This window comes from Merops nubicus, unplaced genomic scaffold, assembly GCF_000691845.1.
Source record: "Merops nubicus isolate BGI_N331 unplaced genomic scaffold, ASM69184v1 scaffold12407, whole genome shotgun sequence".
In the NCBI taxonomy this organism is placed as follows: domain Eukaryota; kingdom Metazoa; phylum Chordata; class Aves; order Coraciiformes; family Meropidae; genus Merops; species Merops nubicus.
This window is the reverse complement of record NW_008621042.1, coordinates 1-15,248: the sequence shown is the minus strand read 5'-3', so window position 1 is coordinate 15,248 and position 15,248 is coordinate 1. Positions and strand designations below refer to the sequence as shown.

At 35.3% G+C, this 15,248-nt stretch overlaps 1 protein-coding gene across 1 annotated transcript; it reads left to right on the top strand.

The window, feature by feature from the left end:
* The first annotated feature begins 1,589 nt into the window (after positions 1–1,589).
* Positions 1,590–10,272, top strand: OGN (osteoglycin). The gene is given in 7 exon segments (XM_008944318.1): positions 1,590–1,757; positions 5,393–5,430; positions 6,139–6,188; positions 8,000–8,158; positions 8,770–8,972; positions 9,554–9,649; positions 10,102–10,272. Coding segments are annotated over 7 exon segments (885 nt in total).
* Positions 10,273–15,248: the final 4,976 nt, after the last annotated feature.

Sequence of the window (15,248 nt, the reverse complement as noted above, 5' to 3'; positions counted from 1 at the left end):
AAAAGTACATAAGGAAAAGGATGGGGGAGGAATGAAGGCATTAGAAATCCAGAAAATTGCTGCTTGCAGTTGAGATGAGAAGTCTACACATGGACAGTGTTTACTAAGTTATCTATAGAACCGACACACAACTTTACTCAAACCAAGTATTTACTGTGAAACCAATTTTTCAATAAATTGTCTAACAAGTCATTCAATAAAGCATTTAGGCATGAATTGTTGGTTTTGGTTTTTTTTAAAAAAATCAGACACACACACAATTATAAAAAGTCTGTTTCCCAAGCTCTTCAGACTGAAAAGTTTCCATCTCATACTTACGTGAAGCTCTCTAAACATATACAACTTGTAATGAAACATTTTATTACTCATAAAATGTGACTAATATGGTATACGTATGTTTTGGCTCTACCTCTGTCTCAGTCAGAAAGCAGCTGCTTTGTCTCTTAGCTAAACCCTTAAACAAAATGGATAACACATGCCTTGTTATACACTCCTAGTTTGCACAATGAAGAGCTGATTTACAGAAAAAGCCTTAGCAATTACAAAGTCCATCAGCACAAAGCAGAAGGCTACCATCTTAACAAGTAATTTCGAGAGGAGGATGAGCTAGACACACTTAACATTCACAAACATTATTCCAAGTACAACCCCCCTTCTCCAGGATATTACCTCTTACCCTAGGGAAAGAATGCTGGCAAAGCATTTTTCACCCCATGGAAAGCACTTCTAAGGTTGTCAAACTTTGAGAGAGCATTCATTTCAACTATTTGGATGCAATTCACAACTGTACTCTGTTATCAGTCCACTTTAGACTGACCTATAGATAAGGATATCTGTTTTTATGACAATCACAGAAGAACTTTGAATCTGCTAAAACGGTAGGTGGACTTTTTTCCTAAAAGCATGTTGATCTAAAGCTTAAAGAAAACAGTTACAGTAAACAGGCAAAAATGCTGTGTAAATACTTATTTCAAGAAGTACTGTCTGTATTTAAAATGTTCTAAAGATTATGCTTATAGCCTCCTCCCACTGCCTAAAAAGTGTACAACCTGTAAAATATTCAGGGAGTGTTAAGTTATTCTCTTGTTTACTTTCAAATGTAAAAACAAAGACAATGAGAGATTATTGGTATAGAACACGTACATTTGAAAATCATTATTTTGACAACTGAGAAAATGCATTTGAACCTCTCTCATTTTGATCAGTTCAGCTCATACATGCCAAACTTTTCATAAAATGCTTTCTAAAATCCTCTTGCTGTTAACCAAAATAACACACTGGGAAACAAGCAATGCAATTAAGATATTTGCCTTATTAGTTGGAAAATGTTCTTTAATATTTGCCAGTTTCTTTTCATGTTAAGAACAGGTTTTATAATGCTAGAGTCTAATTAAAGGATACCAAGGGTTAAAAGTTGTTCCATGTTCCTTATGTGCTAGAAAGCCCTGCCAACTATCCTCTAGGCTTTAAATATTGTTTTGACGGATTGCATTTTCATTTCCAGTCACAAAGCAAGTATTCTCCACACTCAACACAGGAGCAGCCCTTCAACAGCTCAGTAAAAGCTAGACACACTGTTCCGTGCAAGAATGAAGACTCTGCAGACTACTATTTTTTTGTTTCTGTTTGTACCTTTGGTAAATTCAGCACCACCTATACAGCAAGAATCACTCCAGTTTTATGAGTATGATACAGATGTTACGATGGGAAACCTGATCCAACAAGATTATGAAATGCAATCCAAGGATATAAGAAAGGTATTTTATTTATATTATCAGTTTAATATTTTTAACTGCTATGCATTGTACGAATAAGGTATTACACGCATGTATGCAAGTTTTATGGAAAAGTCTTATAATAATGGCAAAACATACAATGTTTCAGACACAGGGAAAGCCACTCAAATTAAAACCACAGAAACACTACCCTTGTTACAGTTTGAGAAACCAACAAAAGGCAGGCTTTCACAAATAAGATTAAAGCATCGTTTTTTACTCTACTGTAGTTACATGCCTACTGCTGTAAGAGTTTCAAGACTGGGATATACTAATGTACTTGCTCAGCAGTTTAAGTGACATTGTATTAACACGGTAAGTGTGTTTAAAAAAAAAAGGAGAGTTTTTATTTAGGATTTTTTTCAATATATATTGAAGTAATACTTGAAACAGTACTTTTTACTGGACATAACCTGCCAGCATAAATGACAGTTTCCTCTTTTGACTTAACAAACTATCATGGGTTTTGCCTTGCTTTTTCAGGGGCGGGTTGTTTGGGGTTTTTTGCAACTCTGTCAGTTTAGCAAGTCCTGAAATACTACAGAATATCCAGTCCTGCAGTAGTCACCTACATTATTAACACTCTGTGAGTCTTACAGATAGCAATAAAGATTCTACCTCATGGCACTCACCAGCACCCCCAAACGGTCAATTCTGAGCTTTCTTTCCTGTGTACTCCACATACATGCCTGTTAATTTAAACACTCAAGCAGAAGACATAAAACTGGGGGAGAGTTAAATGAATGGCAACAGCCTCAGCTGACAGGGACAGTTGGAAACCTCACACCTTGCTCTGCCTCTAGGTCCTTTCAGAAGCTTTTCAAACAATGACACCAAGAGATACAATATCCACCAGGAAGAAAAACTAACAATTGCCCCAGGACTAGCTGTCAAGGAACATACCACATATCCAAACAAAGCAGTAGCAACCAAGTATTAATAAATTCAAAGAAGTTACTATTAACTGTCCTTGTTACAATAATTTAGTCTGCTAAACAAGAAAAACAGATGACAGCAAAAAGACAGTTAGTAGAAATAAATATTGCAGCACATATGTAGAAAAATCACTTCTATATAACTTTTCAGTATTTTCCCAGTGCTACTTAAGTTCTAGCTTTCCACTGTTGCACTGTGAACAGCAGCTACACATTTACATTTTAAAATTTCTAACTTTTTTTAAATTGGGCATCTGCCATAGTGATAAAGTAAAATGTTTTCATAAACTTACCAAAAAGAGACCATTTAAGTGACTTACTAGGTGGCTATCCACTTGTACTTAGCCTTTTCAAAAAAATACGGGAAATATTACCTTTAACTAGTTAAGCACAGGACCAGATGACATTCTTGACTAAAATCACTCTAATAAGAATATGCTGTTTCAGTAAATTGAACAGTAAGGAGTATACCTACAAGGAAATGGTGCCAAGAGATGTGCCACAGACTAATCATAGTCCGTACTGGCAGTGCTATGAACTAGAGGTCTTCTGAAGGCCAACAGTTCTGCTTAGGATAATTCTAGGAATGCAGTTCAGTCATTATTTCCATCAGGTCAGTTCTCCAATGACATGTTGTTTTCATTGCAAAATAATAAATTAGTTCCTTATGTGCAGAAAATACATCTACACAAGTTCCAGTGTTCCCAGTTTAAATCATGGGATGCACAAACAAATCTTCTATTCATTTATTCCACAAATTCAAGCTCCCAGAATATTTCAAGTGTTAGCTGCAACTGAAAAACACGCCAAAAATTTCCTCAGACATGCCCAGTCAAATCTATCTTGCATGACAAATTTAACTCCTTACTGTGTGCTTGAAAACACAGTTAAAAAAGAGATTTTTAGTGAAAGCATCAGAAGAAATCTATTTGTGTTTGCACTCAACAAAATGAACTTTGCTACTAAGGAAAAGCTCAGCCAAGCAAAGTTTATTACAGTGACTACTATTTAAAACCACAGCCACTCCAGTCATGAATAAAATATTAGAAGTTTAAAAACATGAAAACTTAATTTCCATAGCACAACAGAACCATCCAATTAGACACCATCTCATACCTTGACTATTTCGTTCCAATAAATCTAAATTATCAGCTTTGGAGACCTTGCTGTCTTACAAAGACAAAGCAATTACTTTGCAGAAGTCTTAAGCTCGTTAGAGTATTGAGACCTAAAATGTTAATGTTTTTTAGTATGGGTAATTCATGTCTGTGGAGTGCAGTGCAAGAGGCAGGTGGAATTTAATCTGTAAGCAGGTCAATATTCCCTTAGTGTATTCCCTACATATGCAAGCAACAAACTTTCTGCAGTTATAATCCAAACAATCTTCTGCACTGATATTCCACTACTTGGAATTTTTATAGCTGAACAGCAAATATATGCAACGTATTAGTTATTCATACTACTGGGGGAGTGGAGGGGAAAAGGCAGGGGTAGGAGGAGAATATGTTGTTTAATTTTGTGGATTTAAAAGTATTCTGCAAGTAATTTTATGTTTTGTTGACATTTCCCACTTGCAGAAATCACTTGTACACTGTATTTTGCAAAGAACTCACATGCTCTTTCACAGATCACACCTCAAGCAGGGTACTGTAGTAGGCATTTACACCTTGTACAGATACACTAAAAGTAAACATGCTTTTCATGTAAGCATGTCCCTTATGAGCCAAACAAACTACAACAACAGAGGTGCAGTTGTTATATTTTAAGTCCATGTACACAGAAGTCTCTGTTGGCATGGATACCTCAGTCAAGGACCACATCTTCACATGCCCCATCAACACACCTATGCAAGCTAAATGTTTCTGCAGAAACCTTCTGTAAGATTTGCTGCTTGTTTGAGTCTAACTGTTCACCTCATAGCCCCAGCTTCTCTACACCGATGAAGCTCTTACATTACGCAGAAGTTTCACACTACAGCCACTAAACTGTTAACCAGCATTCTAACTTAGGTTTAAAAGTCTTCCTACAGCATCCTATCCCAACCAAGAGGCAAAAAAAGAGCCATAGCCTGGATAGACAGATGCAGGGAAGAGCCAAGGGATGGATGATTCACAGGCTAAAAAGGGGTCAAAACAATAGAGGCTGGCCAAGAGATTTATTTCTCAGGCTGTATGTCAAGTCTGAGGGTTTTATTTTGCAGAATACAAAAGTTCCCACAGTAAAGTATATGCAAGCAACCAAATATTGAATAAAATAAAGTTAGTATCGGAAGTAACTTGACAGTGTTACTTTCACATTGCTCTTGTAGAGGAACTATCTGTGCTGCATGCCTGAAGTGGGGGTGGAGGGGAAAAATTAATTTTTTTTTTTTTTTTAAATTGGTTCACATGTAAGCACTTGGAGTGTGTAAGAAGCTCTCTTCAAGAGGGGACTGTACCCCTGCCATGGCCTGGTCCTTAAGCATGTTTCAAGACAAACATCTTCCATACCCGATAACGTACTTTTCACCATGTGTTTTCAATAGCCACACAGACCAAAAAGCACACTGTCTTACTCGCTCCTGCAAGACAGACAATGAATAATGCTAGCCAAGAACAATTGCCACAATCAACCTGAAAACCTCCTTAAATTTAATACATGCATATCATACTACAACCCACTGTATGGATTCTGTAATTCTAGAAAGAGTATGTAATCCTCTAAAATCCCTACAGTATTCAGTGAAACCCTGACTACCATTTCCTGCACCACAAAAGGCCCTTTCTGTTAGCAGCCCAAGTCTTAAAACAGACCTCAGTGCAGTTAACAGAAATTAAACGCTAAATTTCAGCCAATAACCTGAAAGGAACACGTTTATAAACTAAGTTGTCCTGCAATTGAAAAGATGCAATGATCAGCTCAACAGGGAATTCTGAATAACTTTGAAATCAAAGAAATGTTATTTTATGATGATTATTTAGGTAGAATTACAACTTCTATTCCTAAGAATCTTATGAAATTTTGAATGATGTGCAAAATGATGTATGTTCAAAACTCCAAATTTTTGTAAACACCCGCTTATATATTCCTTCCCTACTACATACTCTGTATTTTGCCCTCTATTTTTTTTCCCCACTGTTCTTTCATAAAGAACTTTGCTTTTCTAATGAACACTAGCAACACCTTCCCTTCTTGCCTTTCCAAGTTAATATCTAATTTACAAAAGGGATAATATATACTTTTATCCACTGGATGAGTAACAATATTTTAAATAAAAATTAAATGTCCTAAGGCAGAACATCATAGGAAGTTCATTTTTAAAAGACATGCCATTTCAGACCTACATAATACGCTGTTGTCTTTTGCCTCCTGTTTGATTTTTTTTGAAAAAGTAACATTTGCTTTCACACAAAGGATGGAACAAATGTTTCTCTTGACACTTCCCTAAGACTTCAAGGGGATGACAGCGAGCGCAATGTACCACCAACAAAGGATACAAGTAAGTTAAGTGATATGAATACTACATCTAAGCTAGCCAAAAGAATACATTTTAATATAAAAAAAAAAATATAAAGTATATAAAATTAATCTTTTAATTTATGAATATCTTTCATATCTCCTGTGGAAAGTCTTCTACGTTCTGATGGAGCAGGCTGAAAAAATTTAAAGGCTCTTCAGGTAAACTCTGAATACACTAATCACAGCTTGTAAGAATCCCTACAGACTTAGCCAGTCATATTAGCTGTAGAGATAGATGTACCCAAGTTAAATAAGTCAGGCAATAAAACCAAGAAAAACAAAATGCACACCCCAATAAGTTCCACAGTTTAACCAAATAAGGATGAAATATGTCGCACTTAAATTACTTAAATAGATTTCTTCAAAGAATTGGCCATTCTCACAGCTTACAACTGATGATCAGAGAGGTCAATGGTTAAAATGCATCAGGACCATTCTTCACCAGCCTAGGTTTTCAACAGGCTCTGAGGTATATTGTCCAGATTTCTTCCAAGAAGCCACAGTGATTTAACTGATTATTCAGCAAGACCATGGGAGTGTCAATCTCCACCACAGTTTTAATGAAGGTTAGTTCTTGCCAGATAGCATCTGGCAACAAGGCCCACCAAAAGCGGAACAAATCTGTAAGAATGTCAGAGCTCCTAGTCCCAGACAAGCATAAACACTTGCCTTTTAAAAAGTCACAATATTATTTCACAATCATTTTCCATTTCCCACACTCTAGCATATGACAAACAAGACACTAAATCAGAAAAGGAAAATTGGGCAGAACTGAATCCTAACAAGTGGTAATATTCACAAAGCTAAAGCTCAAAATCTCAATTCCATCCTACGCAGTATCTCTAATAGAAAAAAAGAACTATTATATACATTGTCTTGACTTCCCAGTGTTGACTGGCTACTTGTATAACTCTCCACTGGTTGCAGAAGATCCTGTCTGACCATGAAGTGATAACAAACCACCTACCAGCATGACACTGCTCTCTACTGCAGACAGTCCAGTTTCGAAGCTAAACAAAAAATCTCATGGTATAGAAAACACAGGAGATCAGGGAGCAATGGTGACAAAACTGGACAGAAAGCCACATTCACTACATATATTTTACTATTTCTGCCACACAGGAGCAAAGAGAAGCAGAAATTACTAATACTCTACTAATGTCTATGAGGAACAGGACAAGCTATGATGGGCTTTAGTTGCATTAAAAAAGATACAGAATTTCTCTCACTACTTTACAGCTATAAAAAGCCCTCAGTAAAAAAATGGAACGCATTGCCTAAAGTACTTATGTATAATCACCATTGCTAGAGGTTTTATAAAAGGATTACGTAAAATACTAGCTAGGAGTAACACAGTATATGTGACCCTGCCAGAAACGCTCCAGTCTGATGTGGGCACTGCAAGATTTTTCTCCTGCATGGATTTCTCTTTTCAAAAGAATGGTTCTAAACATGACATCGAACATGGTCACAGAGCTGCAGCTGTCATATTCACAATGCTCTACGCCAGTTAAAGAATGAAACAATTAAGAACAATTAATAGCATTTCAAGACATGCTCTTATAAGAACAGAGAATATATGCAAGGAAATTATGCACAAAAACAAAAAAGGCAAAACCTGTAACAGTTTAGAATATTACATCTTTTCTGAACTTGGTATCAACAGAATTTTTTTTTAAAACCCAATAATGGGAAACCTGAAAAGATACTAGAGAAAATTCTGTTGTGAATATTTAAGCTTAAGTTCCTTGAACAACTCCTAACTGTCTGCTTAAAATACTTTGCTTTCAGATTTGCCTACGTGCCTGCTGTGCGTGTGTTTAAGCGGCTCGGTGTACTGCGAGGAGATCGACATCGAGGCGGTGCCCCCCCTGCCGAAGGAAACTGCCTATCTCTATGCACGATTTAACAAAATCAAAAGGATAGCGGTCTCAGATTTTGCTGACATTAGTAAGTAACATTCAAATTTTCATTTCTGTTTACCTGATAGTGTATTTGAAGTTGGTGGCTCTTAATACTAAGCCAAGATTATCAGATATTTTTTATACTTTGCTAGATTTCATCATGTGTATTACTTTTTTAATTCAATGCTTGTATTAGCACAGAAACTATAAAGGCAATATGGAAACCCATTTTGGCTCATGTATACAATCTTAATAATCCCACACAATCAAAGAAAGTGCAGATCACCAAAAATAATATGTAACTCTGCATCCCATTCAGTGTTAAACAACCAGATATCACTTTTCTTTCAAATGCTCCAGAGACATCTCTCCCAGCTATCTCACTCTACAACATGATAAATTCCTTGAATTTCTGAAATCATGTTGTCTCTGAAGAAAAAAAAGATCCAGAGTATTTTCTTTTTTTTTTTTTTTTTTATTTAAGACTATGAGGAAGTCCAAATTTGGATTTCATTCCTGTTTTAACAGTATTTACATTTATAAATCACAATAAAGATGGTGCAGCTGAGAGTGGAACATTTAACATACATAACCATACACATTTCACATCATAAAAATTAAATATTGAATTTATAATTACATTTCTTTTCCATAAAGCTACCTTGAGAAGAATTGATTTTAGTGGAAATAGGATAGAAGAAATAGAAGATGGAGCTTTCTCAAAGCTTCTGCTATTGGAAGAACTTTCTCTTGCTGAAAATCGGCTTGTAAAACTTCCTGTTCTACCTCCCAAACTAACAACATTTAATGCAAATCAAAACAGAATCAAGAGCAGAGGAATCAAAGCAAATGCTTTCAAGGTAAGTAAAAAAGACAATAAATGAAGTAAATAAAATTAGTAAGCGGGCTATCCAGTATACAACCAAAGGAATTTTTCAGTGTTTTTGTAATCTAAGAAACAAAACTATGATGAAGAAGCTTTCCAGCTTTTGTTTTGTTTTTAAGGCACTTTGGAGTAACGGTCCCTTGCACACTCATTCTCTAATGTCCTTTGTATAAAAAAAAACCCAAACAAGCAACTTTTTATGAAACATCACACCTACTTCCTTTCTCTCTCACATACAAAGAAAAATTTGATTCAAAATTGAATGTTCAAATATAGTTCTGAGGACCACAAATACAAGTAAACAAGGGTATAGCTTTATAGTAGTCTCAAGTTTCATAACCTGGCACCGGAATTTCCAAAACACAAAAGGCCTGTTCTATGATTTTCTTTGTACAAAAGAGTTAAACATTCATAGCAAAAGAATGTTTCATGTTAGAACACTTTAAACACTTCCTACGTGATCAGAAGAAAACCACTAATGTCTTGTAACAGGCACAAGTTACTTGACCTCAAGTAAGTAGTATCAGCATTAACTTCTCTCTTCCTTTCTATTAGAAGCTGACAAACTTGGCCTACCTCTACCTAGGACATAATGCACTGGAATCTGTTCCCCTTAACTTACCAGAAAGTCTGCGTATTCTTCACCTCCAGGTATTTTTGAACTATTTCCTAAACGTTCTGTTACAAAAAGCCTCATTAGTTACATACTTCAAACCCACTGTCTTTTAAAGCAGTTCACACCAAAGACGGTTACAGTTGCCTTATAATCCTCCAAATAAAACAATTCAGAAGTTGGTTGTTGGCCAATTACCATGCAAGAGTTTCTCACTGATTTCTGCATATCAAGGATAGAAATTGGTAAAGAGCAGCAATAATCAACAATGCATTTCAAACACCAGTAACAACCCCAAACTGCTTAGCAGCTCATTGCTCAAAGAGACTCAGTTCCTACATATCCATAGTATACACAAATCAATCCAACTGACAATAAAATGGGAGGGTAAGAAGAATAAAATTCAAGTTTGAAAGTTCTTCGGTGGATAAGATGGTTCGCATATGTGTATATCTGTGTGGGTATTTATTAAAAAATTGTTGTTTTGCAGTACAACAATATTACTTCGATCACGGACGACACATTCTGCAAGTCCAACAACACGCGTTACATCCGCACGCGCATGGATGAGATACGGATGGAAGGCAACCCCATCCTCTTGGCAAAGCATGTGAATGCTTTCTCCTGCTTGAGAACACTGCCTGTAGGAACATACTACTAGCCACTACTTACATAATTATACCTGCCAAAACAAACATGGTAACAGATGATCATTCTTTTTCCTCTGTTTACACGTTTATATCCTCTCCCTTTCTAATGCAGTTTTCCCTGCCTACCCAGAACCTTTTAGCACACTGAAATGTACTTCTCCTCTGGAATAACCAGTTCAATCCAGTCACTTCATTTAGTAGTTACAATGTCACTCATGCTTTCAGAATCCTTTCTGCTAATGAAGGTGTGACAATACATACATGCACGCACACAATCTTCTCACCTTTTATTTCATCACATTCTCTTTATATGTAGGTAAAATCACAAGGAAGTGCTTGTTCATTCTTTACCAGTACCCAGATCACTACATTTTCCTTTCAAATAAACACAAATACTCTTTGAGCAAGCTGCAGAGGAAGAATGTCTTAATTGCAACCCCGCTTCTTAAATCTGAAATGAAGCTTTTTCAGCTGAGCTTCAAAAGTGTATTAGACGAAGCTGGCTACAAAATAAATTTATGTTTAGAAAAAGAACTTCTCAAAGCTTAACTTCATTATATCTTCCTTTAAAACTTGATTTGTGGAAAATGAGAATAATTCCTATTTAGGCTTCGTGTACCAAGCAACATAGCAAGTGGAACTTTGTAAAAATGGGTTAAATCTCCTGCTATTTTGCTTTCAGAATAAGCTAAGAATGTGTGTGTGTATATATATGTATTTTATTTTCACACAAGTTATTTTTAACTGAAATATATAGATTTTGCTCAGTTGTACTCACAGGAGTCATTTTTGCAACACCAGTTTCTCATTTTAATACAATGGTCAAAGTACAGCATAGTACGACTCCAAGTATCTTTGTTATTAACAGCTGATGCAGACCAAGCCTTGTTCCACTGCTTTTTCTTGACAAGGAAATGTGACAATATAATTAACAGCAAAGCCAAAATCATGTTTTTACCTGTAAATAAGTAAGATTTCAGCTAGATGTCAGCACAAAGAAACAGAAGTGCTCTTGTACAACAATATTTTGCTTATTAGGGAAAAATCAGATCTTTGAACTAAAAATAGTGTTAACTTCAGGCAAATTAAACAAGCATAATTTTTCTCAACCCCTTGAAACCATGCAGTGTATTAAAACCACAAATGAATGTATGCAGACCTCAGTCAGTTCATGTAAAACTAGACATCATTTATACAGGACACAACAGTTTTAATTACACAGCTATACATCTCTGACATTTCCTTTTCAGTTTCTCCCCTCAAATACCTACTGCAAACAAACTCTTCAAAGAAAGGAATGCCAATAGTCTGCTAGATACTACTACCAGATCAACTTTGTACTAATTTTGAAGCTAGTATAGATTCCTAATTTGTAGAAATAGTTAAGCATCAAATGCACGATGATGTATCACTACATCTAGAATACTGATTTTACAAAATATTGTGTATTAGTTTTCTTTCTCTTGTTTATCTAAGCCTTGATTTGTTAATGCTTGTGCTGTGGGCAGTTAAGTGCACACTTAAATCCCAACATACTGATGCTCTGCCACTAAGAATGTTGAGACCCAAGTGACTTTTAGTCACTTCACAAGTAATTATGGCCAAGCATCAACTGTGGGCTCAACTTTCTGGAAAGAGGATGAGATTACAAAATGGAGGACAAGAATATTTTGGCCCTGAACCCACTACTCAAAGACATAGCAATCCCTATATTTTCCACTTTAAATTATTTGACATAACAAGAAGCAAATTTCATTGTTTCAGTACAATTGAGAACAAAACCAAATCTGACAGTGAGAATAATACTTTTTCATCTTCCTAATTAAGTCATAAAACTTTTATGTTTCCAAGTTTTTAGCAAAAGGTTAAAAAAAACCCCTAAAGCATGTAAAAACACATTCCAACAACAAGGCAGTTATATTAGGAGAAAAATAAAAGCCACCAGTTCTCTCATCCCTCTTTTGATAAATGTCTAAGATGCATAAAACCCAGATAAAAGTGTAACAACATTACAGAAGCAGTGGCCTCTGATCTTTTTCTCACTGTAAAACATTAAATAAAGCTCTTTCCAGTATTAATAGGATATGTAAATATCACCAAAACTCTTCCAATGGAAACAATTACGTGTATACATAAATATATGCACATTTATGTAATATATAGACACGGGTAAACATTATAAGACCTAGCCACTACCACAGTATTAATTTTACATTAAAATGTTGGATATAATTTTGAAAAACTACTAAATATCACAAGAACACTAATTAACACAACACTAATTAACACAGTATTTTGTGAGCAAACCAAAGTAGACAACTGGTACCTTCTGAATGCCTCAGTTCTAATTTACTTACCCCATTGATAGCAAGGCAACTTGTCAAACCATTAAGTGAGAAGAGCTTCAGTATGGAGGTTTTCCTGCCTTTTATTTGTGTGACAAGTACTAAGATCGAGTTGAATGTACACTGTTCTATTTTTTTCCTAACACTAATTTCTGTTCTATATTTGCAATAAAACTTGAATATTTTTTCTGGTTTATCAAAATCAGTTTCAACAATCTGCTCTTCCAGCAATGCCAACACGCTTCAGTTGTTCAGCCTCGTGGCAGACTATGAGCATGTCTCGATCAGAAAATTATTTGCAGATGTAAAACCATTTTGCAGACATAATATTCGATTGTAGCAATGTAGGATGACCTGCCATACAAAAGACTCACAGTACACTTCATTCATCCCTTCAAAATCAGTTTAAAGCACCCATCCCACCATTACTCTTCTTAACCAGGAAAACTCTCACTACAGAACTGCCACTTGTGACAGTTAACTTTTAGAAATACAGTGCTGTTCAGCTCTGCTTGAAACTTCCATTGTCACTCATTTCAAATATTTGTTACTATTTGAAGTGTTCTATCACTTTCATATAATTCCTTTCTTCTCAATACCAACAATAATAGAAAATAAAAATTATAATCTGTCTGGCCTGTTTTACACTATAGTGTGAGAAAATTGTGAGAAGCACTGTCTATTTCTAGTTGACAACCCTGACAGTTTTATTTTAATGAACAAATCAATGGAAAAGGTATAAGCCCAGAGCTCCATCACAAAGAGTCTTCTCTCCACTACTGTGCACATTTACCTGTCTATATACTTGAAGTCTAGCAAGCAGGTAGGAAAAAAAAATACAAAGACTACAGACTTAATTTTAACATTGTCCCTGTGTGAATATTAACAGGATAAAACTCTTCACTTGTTTTTATGCAAATGTTAAAAGTTGCTTTCACACAGATCACTACAGAATACTGTTATAAATATACCTCTTTCTTAGCAACCTGGTTATCTTAATTGTTAGATTTGATCTTTGAACACTTTGTTAATTCTCTCACCTCATAATCTTCTATTTCTAAATTAAATCATTACTAATGCTAGCAGAAATAAGAAGGCCTAAAAAAAACCTCTTCATAAGTCCATTGTCAACCATATTTGATAAATATTCTACCAAATTGGTTTGCCTTGCTCAACAGCACCTTTATCCACAGAAAGAAAAATACCTTTAGAAAAAATGTGTAATAATGACAAACCTGTAACACAGATCTTCAGTGAATGTATCTTCACACATCTTTTAGCACTTAATATATTTCCTTCATTGCTTGCTCAGCATCTAAACAAATACTTTTAAAAACTGCTTAAGATACACAAATTTTAAAAATAATTTCCAGACCTACCTCTTCTGTTTTTCATTTTTGCGCTGAATTTTAAAATTAGAAATATTTGCAATAGTTCACTGAATCACTGTCCCAGAAACCACAGTGACTGCTGTCATGAGGCTGATCCAAGGATCAGAAAGATCAAGTGAAGTTGGAAAAAAAAACATATCAAAAACATCCACACCACAAGGCCGTAAAGCCCCTGGTGCTCTGCCTTCTCTGTGGAAGGATTAAAAGAAGTCCTCAAGCAACAACAAGCAGAAGTAGACAACATCAGATTATTACTCAGCTGAAAACAGGATTTTTTGAAAACATTATCAGAAATTAATGCTTTTTTTTCTTTACTCCAGTTGATTTGATAATATAAATTGATTAATTTAGCACAGAACTCAGAAAAACCTAAAAGATTTAAAAAAATAGGTTAAAAAGCAGTTCTTACTTCATACTACACCTGAAAAGTAAAAGATGGTGCTGAGTTTAATGATAGTAAATGCTTGAGCTGAATAAAACTGAACGAGAAAATTACACAATTAAGCTGCTAAACATTCTCCTCTAACATTAAGATGTTCTGTATCTTTAAGAGTGCAGTGTTTTTACTACAAAGAATAGCTGTTTACTGTAAAACCAGTACAAAGACAAAGCAAACAATTTCAATAAGGGTAACTTAAAACTAAGCCCAAATACTACATTCCAGTTACAAGTGAGGAACAGTTTATTTCCCATTCAAGTAAAACATTTCAGAACTGGAAATGCTGTCGCTCAACCACATGCCGCCACATTTTCAAGAGAGACGGATCCAGTCTTTCAGAGCTAGCATTCAAATGCCAAAGACTACAAACATTATTTTCTTTTAACTTCTTTTGTGTTTCTTGTTGTTCAAAATGAAATGCAATACCAACGGAAAACTGTCTTACTGCCCCACAGAAAGGCACAGATATTCTTATTTTCCCCAATGTGTGAAGAAAACAGCAACCGCATGGTAAAAATCAAGACAAATACCAAGCAATGGCATTTCCCCTTGAACACAACACAAAAATCTTCAGCTAACAGTCACTTTTCCACAACATACCAAATTAAAACTCTCATGCTGCACTAGTTAGGTGCTAACTTCATCTCACTGCTCTGTCTTAATGAAGAACTAAATATAGTATGCATGCATAAAGGCTTGATAGACACTACCTTGAAATGTAGGAGGGTGCGTCTACGGTGTTCATACCACTCAGCATAAGATAAAAGGCTTCTGAAAAATGTTAACAGATTTCCATGTTCTTCAGTGCTGCA